The sequence below is a fragment of the Crocuta crocuta genome, unplaced genomic scaffold, assembly GCF_008692635.1.
Source record: "Crocuta crocuta isolate KB4526 unplaced genomic scaffold, BGI_CrCroc_1.0 scaffold197, whole genome shotgun sequence".
In the NCBI taxonomy this organism is placed as follows: Eukaryota; Metazoa; Chordata; class Mammalia; order Carnivora; family Hyaenidae; genus Crocuta; species Crocuta crocuta.
Genome location: NW_027532002.1, coordinates 2,589,206 through 2,609,281, shown reverse-complemented (window position 1 = coordinate 2,609,281; position 20,076 = coordinate 2,589,206). Strand labels below are relative to the sequence as shown.

Here is a 20,076-nt window from a genome sequence, read left to right as displayed (position 1 = left end):
ACCTCCAAAGCCTCAGGGGGAGGTGAGGAGAGAGGAAAATCATCTCCAGTCAAGCAAAAGACCCTCCACATGCATTCAGCAATACACTAGATCTCCTGAGGATGATCAGAGCAGACCCAATGGGGTTCCTACTTAACTATTTTAACAAATGAAAGGTCATGTTTCTGACAGTCTGATAGAAACACATATAGGCCAATTTTGAAGATGATGAGTGATAAATACCAATACTTAGAAACTGGAACTTAAAGAAAAGTCCATATATATATACAAACATTGAAATAAAGTAAATTTCAGTAATGTTAAGTCCTTACCTCTCCATGATCAAACTGGTGTTTTCTGAAATGGAATAAGAAATATTGCTATTGAATCATTATTGAAGCACTTCATTTATTTGCATTTTTATCTTACAATAGAAATTTTACAATGTCTTTAACATTCCAAGTACATATATATGTAAAGAAAAATAACTAAAAGCTATGAACCAAAACTGGTGCCATAATCTTTGAAAAGATGGCTTATTTTTAAGAAACTGACTGTGTTGCATACTTCACAGATTTGATTACATGGACAATTCCTGGGCCCATAAAAGGCACATTGTGGTGTACCGGCTACCTCCCTGAGATGTGCCGCCAAAGCGGGGCGGGGAGTGAAGGCAGCCCTGAAGACTTCATAGTTCTATTGCCCTGCTTCCCATCCCCAGGGGTACCTGAGCTCCCCCACAAGCTGTAGCTGCTATAAAGATAATTTAGGAAACCACATAAAAGATTTTTTCAGCAGTGGCTCTGGAATATACAAATAGCCACAAAATTCTCCATTTAGTTTTGCTTGACAGTTTTAATTCCTGGGAAAGGATGCACGCTTAGAGGTCTCTGCATCTCCCTTTGGCCCTGCCGCCACCCCTCCCCTGCTATCCCATATTTGGTGCCCCTCTCCATAATCACTCCAACTCCATTTCCCTGTTTTATTTCCTCAAAAATGTTCATTTATTATGATCATGTCTCTCCCTACTAAAATGGACCGTTCAGGACTACAGGGTACAGATCTATCCATCCCCAATCCCACTGAGCACCAATGACACTGGAGACACAGCAGTAGATAAGATGGGGAAAAAAACCTTGGCCCTCACGGAGCTTACATATAAGTCAAGGGAGAAACAAAAAGCAAATAAGTAAACATATGTGAAACAGTGACAAGTACTGTGGAGAGAGTGAAAACAGGGCACAAGATGCAGAGGGGGATGGGGAAAGGGTATATCAATCAATGGGGTCACTGAGTGACATTTGAGCAAGGCCTGAAGGAGCAGAGAGATTGAGCAACCCTCAGGAAGACCACTTGAGGCAGAGATAAAAGTGCATAGCCCCATAGTGTGAAGTAGTCCTTAATGGGCTAACTACAAAGACACCATGAGCAGTGAAGACAGAGGTTGGGGAATGGTGGTGCCATAGGAGATGTTCAAGTATAAATGGTGAGAAATGCTGAGAGAGGAAGATAAGGGCATGTGATGATGAAGAATGACAAGCCAGGACACAAGGAATCTCCACGGAAGTGAAGGTCAGGAAAGGCTTCTTGAAGGAGGTAATGTTCTAACACTAAAATGAAAGGAGTTGGCCACGTACAGAGCCTGACTTTGGGGAACAGAGGCACAATTACGGCCTTGGCATGAGCAGCACAACACTGCAGATGCAGGAAGCAGCATGCCACAGTTACAGAGCGGCAAGAAGGTCCAAGAGACTTGAGTGTGGTGGGAAAAGGGAAAGCGAGAATTTATTTTTCTCTCAATTGCCTCTTTTGTGTACTTCACTCGTTTTCCAATGGGGTTTTACCATATTTCCCGTTAATTCATAGAAGTCCTTTATATATGTCGGTCATTTGTCCTTTGTCATATATTGTGAATATTGTACCCAATTTGTCTTTGAACAATGCTTAGGGTATCTTATCAAACCAAAATATTTATCTGCTCAGCTTTTTCAATCTTTCCTTCTAGCTTACAGGTTTTACGTCATACTTAACCAGGCTTCTCTCATCCTAAAAGTCCTAAAATAATCTCTTGCTTAATATTGGGGCATTAGTTTTTTTCCTTCATTTAAATCTTTAATCCATCTGGAATTTATTTTGTGTAAAAAGTGAAGTATGAAATCAGTTTCCTATTTCCCTGCTCTTCTCTCAAAAGGCAGTCCACTGGTCCATAAACCATCAACAGAATAATTTCTTTTCCCTGATAAACTGAAGCACAAAGCAGTGTCCTTCAAGTACAGATTATGTGTAGGCCTAATATCAAATTGTATGGATGGAATCTGAGGTATGAGTAAGTAATGTGCTGAGCTCTGCATGCATAGGGAATCATGAGAAAAGCAAAGAAGGGGAATGACAATAATCGAAAACGTCAATGATCAAATGGTGAGTTACCACATGAATTATAAAATTAATACCTTGCAAATATCTACTTAATAGATAATATAACAAAATGATGAATAGCATATTTACCTCATTTGTGTCTGTTGTTTAGTTAAGACACCCCACAGGTCACTAATAATCTGCAAATAGATTTTTTAACACTTAAGAGCGGTTTTGGGAAAAAACAAAATTTTAACTAAAGTACCTTCTAAATTTTCAAGCTCTACTTAAAAATATAAGAAGTACAGAAATAAGAGATGACTCAGGAAATGATCATTACAACAACATGATCTTACATGTTTTGTACAAATCATCTTACATGATTTGTACAAAACTTGATTATATCTAATATCTAACAACTCTGTTCAAAGAGATTTTCTTATCCTCATTTGGTACATGAGCAACAGGCTCAGATGGATTAGATGATCTCCTGAAAGGCAGACAACAACTAGGAAGCATTAATAGGTCGTGAAACCTAACCTCCTGGCTTCCAGTCCGCATTCAGCGAACTCCACATGCCAAGGTCACTGGCAATGCCTCTCCTTAATCATGCACACATACCCAGACAACTGGCTCAGAGACTGATAAGCACAACTAACTGAACACTGGTGTGCACAGTTAGCAGTCACTGGAAGGTCATCTAATCTAAAGCCTATCCCCAGTATCGATGTCCTCTTTGACACTGCTGACACGTTTTAATCCAGCTCTTGGAAGAACCACCCAACTGCTGCTTGAATCTACAACACTTTTCTAGTCAGCCCAGATCCATTCTGGTCCAAAGTCCAACCTTCCACAACTGGCCATAATTCTAAGGAGCCAAAAAGAATGTTGTAATCTTATTTCCAAGGCGTAGGCTTTTAATATTTGAAAATAATTATCCTTTGTCCATTTGAATCTTTCTTTAAATCAAACATCTCAGCTTTTTTACCGGACATAATTGCTTTCATCATCTCTAGCCATCCAGATTACTGCCTTTTTAATGCATTCCGGATTGCCAACGTTGGTACTTCCCGAATACCCACTAGGTGCATACCTACGCAAGTATGCAGAAGTGCAAAGGAAGCACAGAGCCTGGCATATGTCAGAAACTGACCACAAACTCATTAGATTTGAGAAGCTTGTGCAACTACAAAACTGAATGCTACACTAGACCCAAGAAGGGGAGAAAGGTGCAGAGTCGGATACCTGTTTTTTCCTTGCTTTTTAATGGACATGATGTGAGGCTGGTTAACAACCTCTTTGATCTTCTAATTCTGTATCTGTCAAAATGGGGGCAATAATATCTGTGTACCCTACAGAGCTGTCAAATTAGCAGGTGAAATAACACATGTGATATGGCTGGGGAGAGTACAAATATATAAAGTGAACAATAATCCTAGGACAAAATGTTCTACAAATATACAACATTCTGTTAACCCAGAAATCACTAACTACAAATCAGAAAACTTTTAGGGTCTATCGTATTTTTTTTGATTACAGATTAATCTTTATTTATTCTCTTAGAACACTTGCAGTTACAGAATTCACCAACTCCTACAAGAAAAAAGAAGAGACTATCACCCCTGCTCTTTGCTAAAGATGGGAACTTCCCTGACCTGATTTAAATCTGGGCTTAGAATTTCATTATCAAAGCCAAGTTGGAAGTCTAACAATTTTAACGACATTGGTAATACATTGTTAATATTCTATTTTTTTCCTCTTGATCAATAATAATAAACTCAATATAGGAGTTAGCACTGCACAAATGACTTAGAAAGGCATATATTAAATGTTTTAGGGAAATATCACATAAAGTTAAAAGTCAGTCAGTAGTAATTTACAAAGACAAAAATAACTGTATCTGGGTCAATATGGTCTCTTTGATCATGTCTTTTAAAATACATGATCATCAAATCCCGAGCCATCCTTTTTCTATGTCTATTTTATGTGGACAGATAACAACATTTTTAAGGCTTATAATGTTCTTCAAGGGCTATTAGCAAGAAAATACAGAATATGTTTCAACAAATCCATTAAAGTACTGTGTCATATTAATATGTAACCTAGTACATGTTAGCTACTTAAGTACTAAGGCAGAAACAAGAAAGTGCTTTATTATAAGAAAGAGCTCTTAAGTAATGGACATACCTTTCTAACAATTGCAATAAACACAACCAGAACAACCGGAAGCAACAGCGTCTTTGTATACCTCAAGGGAGTCTGCAATTCAAAGAGATGCTTTGTTAGAGAAAAATATTTCCAGACAAAATTTCAAATAACAAAGTGAATTTTTAAAAGCATAAGTAGAGAAACATGAGCATCCACCCAGTAGACCCACTGACTCCCATCATAAAAATGAAGACACATTTCCACAGAAACAAACATCCCCAAAATGCTGAGTTGGAAAACACGAACACTTGTAAGTATCAAATGTGACTAGGAAGATTACTGTGCATATTTTGTACACAAGAATTCCTACGAGACAGGTCAAGACTCCTTCAAATAGCATGAGCATTTCTGGATATTTGGTGGGGGTTAAATATCATAACCATGATCCCAAGATACACACACACACACACACACACACACACACACACACACATAACCAATGTTTATGAGAGAAAAACAGTTTTGCATTAAAAAAAATTTTTTTTAATGTTTTATTTTTGAGAGAGAATGAATGGAGGAGGGGCTGAGAAAGAGAGAGAAACAGAATCCAAAGCAGGCTCCAGGCTCTGCGCTATCAGTAGAGAGCCAGATGCGGGANAGTTGGTTTCCATATAACACCCATTGCTCACCCCCACAAGTGCCCTCCTCCGTGCACATCTCCCCCCGCCCCCCACACCCATCAATCCTCAGTTTGTTCCCAGCATTCAAGAGTCTTTCATGGTTTGCCTCTCTCCGTCTCCCCCACTATTTCCCCCTTCTTCTCTCCCATGGTCCTCCGTTAAGTTCCTCCTAATCCTCCTATACGTGCAAACATATGATATTTGTCCTTCTCTGCCTGACTTATTTCGCTCAGCATAACACCCTCAAGGTCCATCCATGTTGCTACACATGGCCAGATTTCATTGTTTCTCATTGCCATGTAGTATTCCATGGTATAGATAAACCACATCTTCTTGATCCATTCATCTGTTGATGGACACTTAGGCTCTTTCCATGTTTTGGCTATTGTGGAGAGTGCTGCTATGAACATTGGGGTACATGTGCTCCTATGCATCAGCACTCCTGTATCCCTTGGGTAAATTCCCAGCATTGCTATTGCTGGGTCATAGGGGAGTTCTATTGTTAACTTTCTGAGGCACATCCACACTGTTTTCCAGAGGGGCTGCACCAGTTTCTTTTGCATTTTCTTAATAGTAGATTAAAAGCTACAGAAATATTTAATAACAAAGTCTGACACATTGCAATCCTATATATTTTTCAATCATTTGAACTCATACTTTTAAACAATTCTGGGCTTGAAATTTCTAAATTGCAATTGATTTGCTTACCACCAACTTTACCCTCACAAAAACAATATTATATTATTGACTTAAATAATGTACACACTTTCCCAAATATGTTTATCAAGAGAAATCTAGCTTTAATCATATTAAAAATGCTGGTACATTTTAATTCTACAAAGTAGTATTTTCTGATTTTCCCTCTCATTAGTCCAATTTTCTCACTTGTTATTCTGTATTAGACAAGTAATTTTGATAATTTATTAGGCCAAAATGCATAGTTCATAGTTATAATTCCCATTAAAAGGAGATTTTTTATGGTTTTATTTTACTATTAACAAGCATTTGTATAGTATTTAATATTATAAAATATATGTATTTCTAACTTGTAAATTTTAAATTACATCTTTACTGAGACCTTTGTCTAGACAAAGATCATATAACCCAAACTATGATTTAAAATTTAGACATTTGCTATTAACAACTAACAATCAACTTAAGAAAAGTTGTGAAATATAGGTGTTTACCCTAAAAAGGCAGTATGTCAAAACTGCGTTAAAAGTATTTAACAATTTAACAAAGAATTCAAACAATTTTAAAAACACATTTCAAAACTTTATTTTGAAAGTATTTTTTAGGGGTGCCTGGGTGGTTCAGTCAGTTAAGCGTCTGACTCTTGATTTTGGCTCAAGTCATGATCTCACAGTTCATGAGTTTGGACCCCATGTCACTCCCCACTGACAGCATGGAACCTGTTTGGGATTCTCTCTGTCTCTGTCTCTGTCTCTGTCTCTCTCTCAAAATAAATAAATAAAAATTTAAAAAAAGGAAAGATACATGAGCCAAAGATTTTGTATCTAGCCAGAACCTCACATATAAAAGGCACTGATAGAATATGTGACCATGTAAAAACTCAGGGATCACTGCCCCTATGGCCCTTCCTGAGGAATCCACTGGAGAGCAAGCTTCACACAATAGAGAAATGGCAGGAGAGGCTTCAATGCCAGAACACGTAGCGTTAAAAACACCAACCTACAGAACTACGACAAGACTGCGATATAACGGTGACAGAATAGCATGAGAGGTTACATGTGCAGATAATTAAGGTACAGTGAATCTCTTAAAATGGGGTCAGAGGGGAGAGTACATGGAAAGTAAAATAATGTCACTGATTATAGTATTACAGTAGGAATGGGGGGGAGTAGTGGAGGGACAAGAAGAAACTAAGTTCAGTATAACTCTCAGTAGGAAACCAACAGAAGGGACTGGAGTGAATATATAAAAGTATTAATACAAAGGACACAAAAGAATACAATTTCCTCAATACAAAAAGGTCCAATACGCAAAAGAACAAATGCAAGGGAAACAAACCACACAGGGAGAGAGGTACTCATGTGTGTACACCCGTGTGTGCAATATTAGAATTACAAATTCTTTTAATATTTCTATGAATTGTTGGATTTGTTCTAAGCATAAAAGTTATATGTGCTCATTTAGTAAAAAGTAAAAAGAATGCAGAAAAAATAAAGGAGACAACCAATTTAGGGAGTGCCTGGGTGGCTCAGTCAGCTAAGTGTCTGACTCCTGATCTTGGTTCAGGTCCTCATCCTACGATTCATAAGTTTGAGCCCCACATAGGGCTCTGTGCTGGCAGTGTGGAGCCTGCTCCAGATCCTCTCTCTCCCTCTCTCCCTGCCTCTCCTCCTCCCTCAAAATAAACAAAGAAATAAACAAATAAAATGGAGACAACCAACTTCACATTTTAACCAGTTATCAGCATTTCCGCCCCAGTGGGTTGTCTGTTCACACCCTTCACCTATTTCTGCATATGTGTTAGGAGTGGGGATGTGTTCTCTGTGATGGGAAAGGGTAAGAGTCCTTGGTAATTTTTTGTAATGTTTATTTATTTATTTTGAGAGAGGGCAGAGGGGCAGAGAGAGAGGTGAGAGAGAATTCCAAGCAGGCTCTGCGCTCAGCGCTCCAGCAGAGCCTGATGCAGCAGGATTGATCTCACCAACTGTGAGATCATGACCTGAGCTGGAATCAAGAGCTGGATGCTTAACCGACTGAGCCACCCACGCACCCAAAGTCCTCTGCAACTTTTTATTGATTAGGACAATCTCCTATACTCACTACCTTATTCCCTAGTTTCCCTTGTCATATTTATGGCAAAAATCATCCCACTTGGTCATTTGCAATATTTAATGTCAGATGTTTTAAGTTATATGCATACAAATTTATTAATCATTCTCATATGCATTGTGTTGAAGTGTTTCCTTTTCCCCACCGCATGGATGTATCAAACAATGGATGCACTCTCCAAACTGGCATGGGACTCTACCGCTATGGCACAGTCCCTGTGAAGATACCTATGGAGATGAGGAATGGCAGGCTGCAAACAGCTCTGCTATTGTCTTCAAATTGACTGAGGCCATGCTGTGCCTCAATAAAGCAATTTCTTCTATCACCTACCTGATGGTTCTTCCTCTCAGGTGATAGTGGCCTGTGTACCCTAAATCATGTCAGAGGACTTCCACCAAGTCCTCACGCTCTGCTGCTGTTCACCCTCTACTTGTTTTACCACTTGCCTGAAGGAGTCTTAAGCTGCTGTGAACACGCATTTTAATGTCTTGCAAGAAACTCTTCCTTCCATTCTTTCACTGGGCTCAATACATTCATTCATAAAATTTTTATTAGCCATTCTGCATCAATACTTCCCAGAACCTGGGAATGGAGACTGGTAGGTACTGGAGTAAAGAGCACATCTGCGGGACATGCCCAATTCAGAACGTCTGACTCTGCAGTGGGGGCACTATCATCCACTGGTCTGTGTAAGTCAGGGCACAGAGGGAACCCAGTGGGAAACAGGAGGAAAATGAAAGTGCCAACAAAGTACTGCTGACCGGTATCATACATGCACACACATAGCTTTGAAGGAAAATGTTTCACAGATAGTAAAATATCATAATAAATTGGGGCCTCATGGGTGGTGTTAGAAAAGACACATTTATGCGTATTTGTTGAACCAAACCAGCTCACTGAGTACTGCAAAATAATATTTTATTAGAAATACCATTAAAATACCAAAGTACCTTCCTCTGTATCTCATTTGGTCCTCATAATATCTTTTTGCAGCACACTACGAGCAACTAGTAAGCTATGAGAAAGAACAAAATGAGATTCACGTGTTCAAGAATAGTACTGCAGACTTCCATCTCACAATCCACCACACTACTGCCTGATTTCCTTTTAAACGTCTGAATACAGTTTTAGAAAGAAAAATGCTGTTGGAGTGAAAAAAAATTGTACTCAATGATATTTCAAAGCAATGAGATTATTCCAACAAACAACCACTGAGTGAATGGAAATGTAAAAGCCTGGGAGTGTCACTGAATTAATGCTGTCCCTGAAAAGAGGCATCTTGAAATGCCTCTGTGTTTACTCATCCAAAAAACTATTGCTAGTCTGAATGCATGCTTCTAAATTATCAAAATGAGAAAAGGCCATACATTTCGGGGTGCTGTACTAATGTAAGTAGGAACATCTTCCTGAAAGCCGTCAATTTCCTTTTCCTTCCAAGTGAGGTAACAGCACGGAGGAGAGTCTGAGATAACAGGAGCGCCCTTTATGAAAAATGAATGGACCAGAACCTGGGGAAGGAAAACTAGAAATCACATCTTACCTCCTTTTCCATAAAGTCAAACTCTGCTGCACAGGTATACAATAAAGTATCAAAATCCTTGTAACTGAAGAATTTTGATGTTAATAAGTTGCCAATATGAGCCTAGGAAGGAATAGAGTGAGGTGCCATTAGATTACGCCATATAGTGTAATAATGCATTTTAATCTTAATAGCATCGAAAACTAGCTTTCACTACATTGTAGAGCTCACTGTTCCCATGCCAGGCTTGCTTCTGTTAAAGAGCTGCAACTTCATGGGTCTCCCTTCTTTCGCTGACAAATGAGAACTCCAACAACACTCTGCCTTCCACAATTTATCATCAACATACCATAGCTTTCATCCTTAGGGTTTCCCTGCTCAGTGTGCTAAGCCTGATGAAATACACTACCCGTCTCCTTTTCTGGAGCCTTCTAGGAAGGGCAGGCTTGGTAGCACATACAGACACCTGTCAATTATAAGGGACAAAGTGCAATGGAGTGAGGAAGAAGGAGACATTCATTCTGATTTTTGAAAAAGGGATTGAAAAGACTCTTTGAAAGGGGCACCTGGGTGGCTCAGTCCAATAGATTCTTGATTTCAGCTCACTCAGGGCATGATCTCACAGTTGTGAGTTCAAGCCCCGTGCTGGGCCCTGTGCTGATGGTTTGGAGCCTGCTTGAGATTCTATTTCTCTCTCTCTTTTTCTCTGTCAAAATAAATAAACTTTTAAACAAATGGTCAGGTCTTGGAATAAAATCCACCTTTTCAATGACAATCGATTACCCATGTAATTCTTTACATGTTAACAAGTGCTCTCGCTTACATCCTCTCATCTACTTCCCACAAAAGCCATGCAGGGAAGGTGGGATTATTTGCATTTAAAAATAAGAAAACATTGGCTACATCTTCAATTCATTATTGTCTAAAAGAGCAAGAACCAAAGAAGAGGGGGGAAATTACATAACAACCCACAGCTAAAATCCTAAATGATACCTACATGAAGTGGGAAGATGGAAGGAGAGAGGAACTAAATAAGGGGTGGTGGGAATGAGTTGAAGAATTCCAAAATACTCTATTTTGTTGGGGAGGAAATGTGTTCTGAAAAGTTTAAGAAATCAATAGGGAGAACACACAGTGCCTTTAATGGCATAAGGAAACTGTCTATCTAATGAAAAGGAGAAGAAAATCTAAAAAGCAAGTAAAATATTTGGAAACTCTCAAATACAATGGAAGAAATAAGTCCCAATATATCGGTAACTGCCATAATATATAAAGAGCTTAAATTCACAAATTAAAGGATAGATGCTCAAATTGGGTTTCAGGAATAAATTCAAATATACATTATCTACAAAAGACATGTTTAAGACAAAAGTGTATCGAAGGGTTGAAAATAAAAGAGGATAACAAGATGTGTTAGATAAAGTGGACCACAGAAATCTAGGTTAGCAACAGTAACATCTCACAAAACTGAATTCAAGCAAAAATATATGAAAAGAGACAGAATGACCTTATATGTTGATAAAATGAAGAGCAAAGCAAGGTCATATGTATCATAACATATGTACAGTTAACAGGATAGATTCAAAGGGTAGCAAGAGCTGAAAATAATGTAGGAAGAAATAGGTAAGTTGACAGTGTTCACTGGCAATGTTAAATATTTCTCACTAAAACAGAAAAGGGTAGACATATGTTAACATAACACCTGAATAATAATATGCTCATGGAGAATACAAACTTCACAAGAGAGACTACATGTTACCCTTGAACATAGTAATTTTTTTAAATGTTCACTTACCATACCACAATACATTTTAAAGAATTCATATACTACAAATTATTTTTTCTAATCATAACTGCAATAAAATTGGAAAAAGACTAACTAGAAATGTCTTTAAAAATCTTTGGCTAGAAGCTAACATAATTAACATAAAACTTAATAAACCTCTGGCTAAAAAGAAAATCACTAAACAGTTCATTTGTAAGACACACAAAAGGTACTACTTACAGAGAAATGTATAGCTTTAAATGCATTTATCAGAAAATAGGAGAGTTTGAGAACAAAAGAGCCAAGACTTTCCCTCAAGCATTAGGAAAAGCTACAGACAAGCAGAAAGAAATAAGAAATGAGGATGACAGAATTTGTTGACAAAGAGAAATTCAACAAAACCAGAGGACTCAAAAAAAGATGGCACTTTAAAAATATTAATACCGTAAATAGAAAACAGGTAAAACAGCATACCTCAAAAAACAGCTTTTTATAAGAGACTAATACAATATTGATTCTGAATCCAAACAAGAAGAATAAAAGAATGTAAAACTATTTCATATACATGCAAAAATTCTAATAAGAATTTTCACTAATTGAATCCTATAATAATTTTTTAGATTTTTTAACATTTTTATTTATTATTTTTGAGAGAAAGACGGACAGAGCGAGCAAGCACAAGCAGGGGAGGGGAAGAGAGAGAGGGACACATAGAATCCAAAATAGACTCCAGGCTCTGAGTTGTTAGCACAGAGCCTGATGCAAGACTTGAACTCATAGTGAGCCACTATGGGCCACCCAGGTGCCCCAGAATATAATATATATATATATATTTATAATAAATTTATATAAATAAAATATATATTTTATATAATATATATATATTTTTAAATAGAATCCATTTGATGACACATATGAAATGGGTAAGTTTTATCTAAAGACATAAACCACCAATGACTTCCTCAAAAAAGTGGATTTTGTAGAAGAAAATTCTCTCATGAAGAACAGTCCAGCCCCTGCAGGATTCACTGTCAAATTCTACCAAACGCTGTAGGCAAAGAAATAATATCAATTCTACATAAATTCTCTTTGAAATATAGAAGCTAGCATTACCTTGAAACCAAAGCCAGACAAAAAACATTATAAGAAAATAAAACTACAGACTAATCTCTCTCATAAATGTAGACAAGAATCCTTAAAAACATTAACCACCAAATCCAAATGCAATATACAGGAAGAGTATTACACTGTGAGCAAGCGAGGTTATCTGGGGAATACAAGGCAGGACAAACACTTAAGAATCAATGGAAATGAATACTTCCTATCAAAGGAAATGGAAATCCCTTCCCCGACAAGAACTATAAAATTGGACAAAACTGTCAAAAACAACCATATCAGGTTCTAGAAATTGACCACAAGGAAAGCAAACTGAGAAGCACTGATTCACACAAGAGCTGATGAACTGGGAGTGGAAGCTGCAGGCATCTGCAGCATTCTTGCCTGGGCTGGCCCATCCTCGATCAGATCAGTGCCACCCCCACTTCTTAGCTTGGTGGGACCAGTAAGTCCCAGAGGGTGGGGCTGGCCATGAAAGCAGAACCTTTGCTACTGGAGGGTGCTGCCTTGTTTGGGGGCAGGCAGCAAAAGGCCTATGCTCAGAGACACTGTGAATAAAAGTATCCAACAGTAGGAAACGCAAGGTGAAAGCTCCCAGCTTTGCCAGCCTGATAGCATATTACTCATGCAGTGAACAGCAGACTGGTCAGAAATTTTAAAAAGATTCTGGAAATGAGGAAACCAACAAGGAGGTAAAGAAGTTCTCACATGCCTGGTGGACAAGAAAGCTGCACACACGGGCAGAGGGAACCTTGAGCCCAAGCTCTCCACACATCTATGACTAACTGGGAAGCGGTATGCAGACGCATGGACAATCCAAGAAGGCATGGAAGACAGGAAAAGATGGGGCCAACTTGAGGCTCGGATGAGTGAACATAGGTCTGCCTGCTACCCTTTGAATCTCTGCTTGCAAAGCTGGCATGGCTGGCATCAGGGAACTTAGATTTCAGATGGCTCCTTCCACCCTACGTGAGAATGAACAGTGGCTCACTGTGCCTAAATTGTACAAACCCTGGCGTATGCTCAGCACCTACGTTCCTTCTGAGAGTCTGGGACTTTAAATCGGCTCAGGCAGAGGGTGCCTATGTTACCAGCCCCCAGTGAAAACTGTGTGTCACTGAGTACTGAGCTTCCCTGGGAGACAACCTCAGTCTTCTACCAGGAAGAGTGTGACAGGATGCACTGAGAAATGGGCTCACTTGGTTCTTAAAGAGCAGGTGGGTGTCTAATTATCTTAATAGAAAAGGGTGAGTGAAAGTGCTTCTTGAGAGCTATGGGACCTTGCCATTCTCTTCTTCTGACTGGTGTCAAAATTCAGAATTTATGAGCTGATGTCCTTGATCAGCGTTACAGATTCCTAGAAATATTAATGTTGCAATTAAATTACTTCTGATTTGGAAATAACTGTGATTTGGTCCTGCTACAACATCAGGCTGTGACAGAAATGACAACATCACTTTAACCTGACTCAATACCTTAGCTGGTGTGCCTCCTTCCAGTGAGGAGACAGATTCCATTCACCTAGGACTTGGGCTGTTTGCCTTTCTGCTCTTTCTCTGCGTCCTCACTGACTCAATCACCTTTTAGCTCCCCTCTTCACAGCTGACTTCAGGCAGGAGCCTTCCCCTCTCCTCCTTTCTGTTTCTGCAGCTCTCTGTACTTGTTTTTTTTAACATAGCCTTCATCATACTGTATTATGGTTGCTAGAAATCATTCCTATCTCGCACTAGATCATGTCTTACTCAATTTTGTGTGTTTAGGATGCGTTCTACTGTCAGGCACAAAGGAGGCACATATTGAATGAATTAATAGGCAATTTTAGACTCTAGTTTTATACTTTAGAAAGACTTTCCATAGGTTGCAGATCACCCACTGAACAACTTAATTGCTTTTCATCTTTTTTAAACAAAAAATTCCCTTGTTCTAATGAAAACCTATATAATTATCCAATGTGGAAGAAATTAAAGCTGAACTTCCCTGGGTGAAAGGGGGGACTTCTAGGAGGATTGGGAAGTAGGTGGAGCTCACAGAAGAGTCCTTGGAAGTCTCAGGACTTCACAAGACCCGGTTTCAAAACTATAGCTTTAATCTATTATGGATAGAGGAAAGACAGCCCATTAGCATAAGTTACAGGAAAAAAAAATTCATGGTTTACTTTACTCTTTCTGTGCTGATCAACATGTTGCTTCTTTTTTAATTAATGTGTTTACTAAAACACCAAAATAAAATAGGCAAAGCAAAATTATGGATAGGAAGAATCCTTAAAGTTATAAAGCAGACTTCTGTCCTACCCTGATACCAAAACAGAGTAACAAAAACTTTTCTCTTAATGAGACTAACGTGGATTAAATTACCTATAAAAGCTTATAAGTAAACCGTTCACAAGCACTGACCAAGAAACCCGGGATGGGGGGTATGAGACTATAATACAGTCTATAGCTACAGAGGCTCTGAAGATGGCAAACTGATGTGTTGCTAAGGGGAATTATGAAGAAACCTGAGAAAAATGACTGTATGGACCTTAACATTTGAGCATAGGTCTCTAGAACTTTCTTGCTTTAAAATTTCAAAATCTTTGTGATACAGAAGGACCGATTAAAAATTAAAATAACAGAATTGTGTCAAGAAATTAATATTGAAGAATAGAGACTATACAGAGTCACATTTACTTTCTATTATAGTAAATAGATAAAATACTAAGCAAATAGACTTTATATTAGAATTTGGCTTAAATAGTGGTACTTTAATAACTCAAGTAATTCATTCTTAGCTTGTTTGATTCTTTTAAAGTCTTTCGAGTTTAAACAAAAATGCACTTACATCATCTGCAATGCCAAAGATTTTAGATGTCAAATACTTGAGTACAACAGTTCCAAATAACCAGAAACATCCTTGGATAACCTATAAAGGAAAACATAACAAAACAAAAATAAATTGATGCTTCTGAATGCCATTCCTTGGATGTAACAGAGGAAGAAAAATATAAATGCTTTAATCACATGTGAAATAGCTAGTTCCACAGCCAAGAAAAAATGATAAAAAATGCAGCTTTAAGAATGCTACTCCAGGGGCGCCTGGGTGGCTTAGTCGGTTAAGCGTCCGACTTTCACTTAGGTCATGATCTCGCGGTTCGTGGGTTCAAGCCCCGCGTCGGGCTCTGTGCTGACTGCCAGCTCAGAGCCTGGAGCCTGTTTCAGAGTCTGTGACTTCCTCTCTCTCTGACCCTCCCCTGCTCACGCTGTCTCTCTCTCTCTCTCTCTCTCTCTCCTAGAAATAAATAAAACATTAAAAAAAAAAAAGAATGCTACTCCAAAATGAAGGGGGCTATCAAAAATAAAAATACATACATACAATATTATCAAAATTATAATAATTATAGATTTATATGAAATTACAGTTAAATTCCCTTTGTACTAACAATCTCTTACACACATACACTGCTCCCCAGTAAAAAACATGGGTAATAAGTAAAACTAAAATTCTTCATTTATCCAATATTAATTTTTTAACTTGCCACATGAAAAGGGCAATTTGCCACATTAAAATGGAGCCCTAATTATGTCATAAAGCTGTTAGATCTCCTGCACTACATAAAAATAGATAATGTCCTAAAAAGTAAAACATAAAATCAAAGATACATTTTAGAGAAGGAAAAACTTACGCATTCAAATAGATTGATTCTTACCCATAAACTAAGTTCAGATACATTCATTTTCAGGAAATGTGGCTTCATTTCCAGTATGCCCTTCATGGAGAAAACAATATAGCATGCAGTTAATACTTATACACATAATAAATAGCATGCAGTTAATACTTATACACATAAATTCAAGTACCAAAAACCACTTATAATAAGACTTTCAAAAATCTAAAATTCAGCACATTGTCAATGTTCCATATAGCAAGTTCACTGACTTTAAGCAACAGTCCTATTTTATCCAAAGTAGATTAGGTCAGTTAGTGACTTTGTAAAATTGAAAACAGAATTACCATGTATAAATTTCTATGACTGATTTTACATCTCTGATTTACCTAAGAGCCAATATAACATATAATAGCATATAATAACATATAAAATGCATATAATAATATCAGAATTTTAGACAGCTGTCTTACAGTCCTAAAATTTTACTCAAGTTAAATATTATCAACTCTTAGAATAAACTACAAATGAGTTTTTAATGGATTATCAAATACTTCTCCTCTATCAAATCTTCTCTCTCTCTAGGACATGAACAGACTCCCAAAGTGCAGTACCTATTGGGCGCTAAATGTACTTGCAACTCAGTAAAAGCACAATTACAAATCAAAACATTAATAAATACATGAACCCAAATGAAATCTTTTCAGAAGTTTCTGAACATCTGAGAACACAAAAGGTGATAGGATTCAGGTTTCAAGGTGGTAACTACAAATAAAAATAGGCAAATGTGTGTTTATAGTTAAATATGCATAAATATGCTATATTCTGTAACTGTTCGCATCATTTATTTTTATATACCCAAATAGGAAATATACATATACATGCTTAATTCATACCTAAGACACACCTCAGTGTCAAGCCCCTAAAAGGAAACCTGACACACTGTAGGTCCTGGACTGAACTGAAGAGAAGTTTCCTGTAAAATGTACTTAGGTTAGATTTTATTGGTACCTGAATACAAGTACCAAGAGTCATGTACTTTAATCTAAGTAATAGCAGGACTTGCCTGTGCACACGTAAAATGCAGAACTGAGTATGCTGTTACATTTCCTGATTAGAAACAGAAGTCACTGCCTATGAGAACTACCATTAATCTCAAAGTACAGCAGCTCACTTAATGACTTTTTTTGTCATTGCTGAAAACCCAGCATCACCATATGCTAATTACTAATATCTGTGACTGTGTATGCTCAAGCGACACAACCTGAAAAAGGGTTCCATGGTCTAAGTGGGAAGAGGCATATTTCTGGGGGAAAGGGATCTTAAATAAATATTATTTGTGAAACGGGTCAAAGAAATAGAAAGTTCCCAATTTGTTCATGGGTTCTAGATATCAAGAAAGCCAAAATAATCTGAATAACTTAAAAGTTTATTCAAGGAGCAGAATATATTTCAATTAAGATAATACAATACACTTTGTCTTCAGGATAGCAGCTTCCTGCTAAAGCACATGCACTTTGAAATACAGGAAAATATGTATTTTCCTCTTAGGTTCACTAAACATTAGAATGGTGAGACCCATGAATAAAAAAGGCATACCCACCTCTGAAGTCCTTAACTTTAGGAAGATTTATATTTAGAAGGTCATCCTGCCAAAAGTGGCAGAAGGAGTTAGATGACCTTTCACTGTTTGCTCTAATTCTAGAAGACAGTCTCCCAATAATCTGACTGTTCTTTGTAGTCATTTCGCAAAATATAACTGAATCATCACCTGATTGAAACTATCTAAATGTTTCACACAAATAGAACAGGAGAAAAACTAAGAGAGCCCAAAGCCCCACACCTCTGATCACAGCAAAACCAGGAGAGGCTAGTGTGAGGTGCCACAGGGAGGCAAGGGGGTCAGCGAGCGGTGTAGGAATAAGAGAAAAACTGTAACAAGAACAAGAAGAAAGCATGAAACCTGTCTAAAGTGAACCCTGGGACCAAAACTTAGGTGACAGGAAAGACAAGGAAAGAGAAAGGGCCAAGTAGGGGTATGAGGCAAGGGGCTGTGTTTTCTAGTATTAACTCTTGTGTTTTTTCCCTGTTTGAGAAGTGAGTACTGGCATACTCTATCCACAGAGATGAAAATATCTCAGATGACTCTTCTAGAAAATCCCTCACAAATTCCACGTCAGTGATTAAAAAACTGGTCAGCCATTAGTTTCAAAAATAGCCATATTATTTAATAGGCACTTACCCAAATAATTACCAAAGAGGAAGCATAATAAGAAGTTAATAACATTGAGTTTCCAAACATCAAAACAAAACAAAGTGCAAGAGAAATCTGGAAAAATCCAAGAAAAATATAATTAATGCACATAAAAAACACGGATTTTTATCCTTAAAACTGCACATGCCCATGATGAAATTCAAACCATTCACAAGAGAACAAATAATGAAAACAGCTCATGTTCTATCCTACACTTTGAAACCCAAAAGATCACCACCATCAATAGTTCCCTGTGCATCCTTCCACATATTCACATGTACAAATTCTACTTTGTTATTTTTTAAAAACCACAAGTGGAAACTTGGCCCATAAGCTATACTACTGCTTGCTTTACTCTGACTTTGTTTCAGAGCGCTTCCCATGAATCCAAACCAACCTAATTCATTCCATTGAATAGCTAAAAAAAAAAAAAANCACTCTAAAGTGGTTCCGTAGTTTAATGACAGTCCTATGACTACTGCTGAACAGGTAAGTACTTTCCAGTTTGATTTTGCTGCTATTTTGTTTTTCCTGTTACAAACACTGCTATGAGAAACATTCTTAGGTGTATATCTTATATACATGTCCACACACTCATGAGATAAATTATTTTATTTTTATTGCCATAAAAAATATTGTACCAATTTACTCCCCACCAATAGGACATGAGAGCTCCTGCTGATACACACACCTGCCAATTCTTTGAAATATTTGACAATCTTTTTTTTTTTTTTTTTTTGTAGTTTATTTATTCAGAGAGACAGAGACAGAGAATGTGCATGAGAGCTGGGGAGCGGCAGAGAAGGAGACAGAGAATCACAAGCAGGCTCTGTGCTGTCAGTACAGAACCCAACTGGGGGTTCGAACTCACGAACCAGGAGATCATGACCTGAGCCAAAATCAAGAGTCAGATGGTCAATTGACTGAGCCACCCAGACGCCCCTGTTTGACAATTTAAGAAAAATGTTGCCTCTTTCTTTCACTCTTCCATACTTTTAATACTGGGTAGATGCACCATCTTTTCTTCTATTTGCTGTTTTTGTTGCTGTGTGTTTGAATTGCTTATTTCTACTGCCCATTTTTCTACTGGGTTTTAGTTATTTTCCTTAAGAGCTCTCTTTATATATTATGAAAAAAATCTCTCCTTATCAAGCAAACATCTTGTAAATATTTTTCTGAGTGCATTTTTATCTTTGTGGGATTTCTGTATTATGGTTGTTTTCCAAATTTTTATAATTGTCAAATTTATCATTCATTTCCTTTAAGTCTTCCATTATTAGAAAAGCTTTAAAAATAAAATAATTCATGTTTTCTTCTACAAGTTTTATTTTTGAGCCATATATATGAATTTTTCTCTGAATTCCAGAATCAGCTTAAGTTTCAAAACTGACATTTTTATTAGGACTATTTTATTCAATAATTTATATCACATCATATTTATAGCTATATCTGTCCACTATTGAATCTTTAGATCCAAATATACCACATTGTTTCCATTTCTCTAAGTGTTCCTATACTTTCATTAGCAGAATGCAAAATTTTCTTCATACAGATCCAACATATTAATTTTACTTCAGAGTATATGATTTCTGTTGCTATTCTATCAGGAATCTTTTTTCATCATATTTTCAGACAGCATACAGAAAAATTATGTTAAATATACAGAAATGAATACAATCTTTTATTATTTCTAGTAGTAGTTTATTAATTTTGGTTTTTTTAGATATTCAAAATCAGATCATTTGCAAATAAAATTTCTTCATCTTCCTTTTATTTTTGAGAGTCGTATTTTGTAATCAATTGTATTATTTAATA

The 20,076-nt window shown here is 37.2% G+C and overlaps 1 protein-coding gene across 3 annotated transcripts in view; it reads right to left on the bottom strand.

Moving 5' to 3' along the window:
* DPY19L1 (dpy-19 like C-mannosyltransferase 1) overlaps nt 1-20,076 on the bottom strand; it is a 101,814-nt gene that overhangs the window by 11,731 nt on the left and 70,007 nt on the right. For all 3 annotated transcript variants that reach the window (XM_077775326.1, XM_077775327.1, XM_077775325.1), the window contains exons 11-17: nt 18,250-18,336; nt 16,050-16,109; nt 15,185-15,265; nt 9,505-9,606; nt 4,522-4,593; nt 2,485-2,534; nt 312-336 (exon numbers count right to left, since the gene is read on the bottom strand). In XM_077775326.1, the coding sequence (XP_077631452.1) occupies nt 312-336; nt 2,485-2,534; nt 4,522-4,593; nt 9,505-9,606; nt 15,185-15,265; nt 16,050-16,109; nt 18,250-18,336 (477 nt within the window). The remainder of the gene's footprint in view (nt 1-311; nt 337-2,484; nt 2,535-4,521; nt 4,594-9,504; nt 9,607-15,184; nt 15,266-16,049; nt 16,110-18,249; nt 18,337-20,076) is intronic.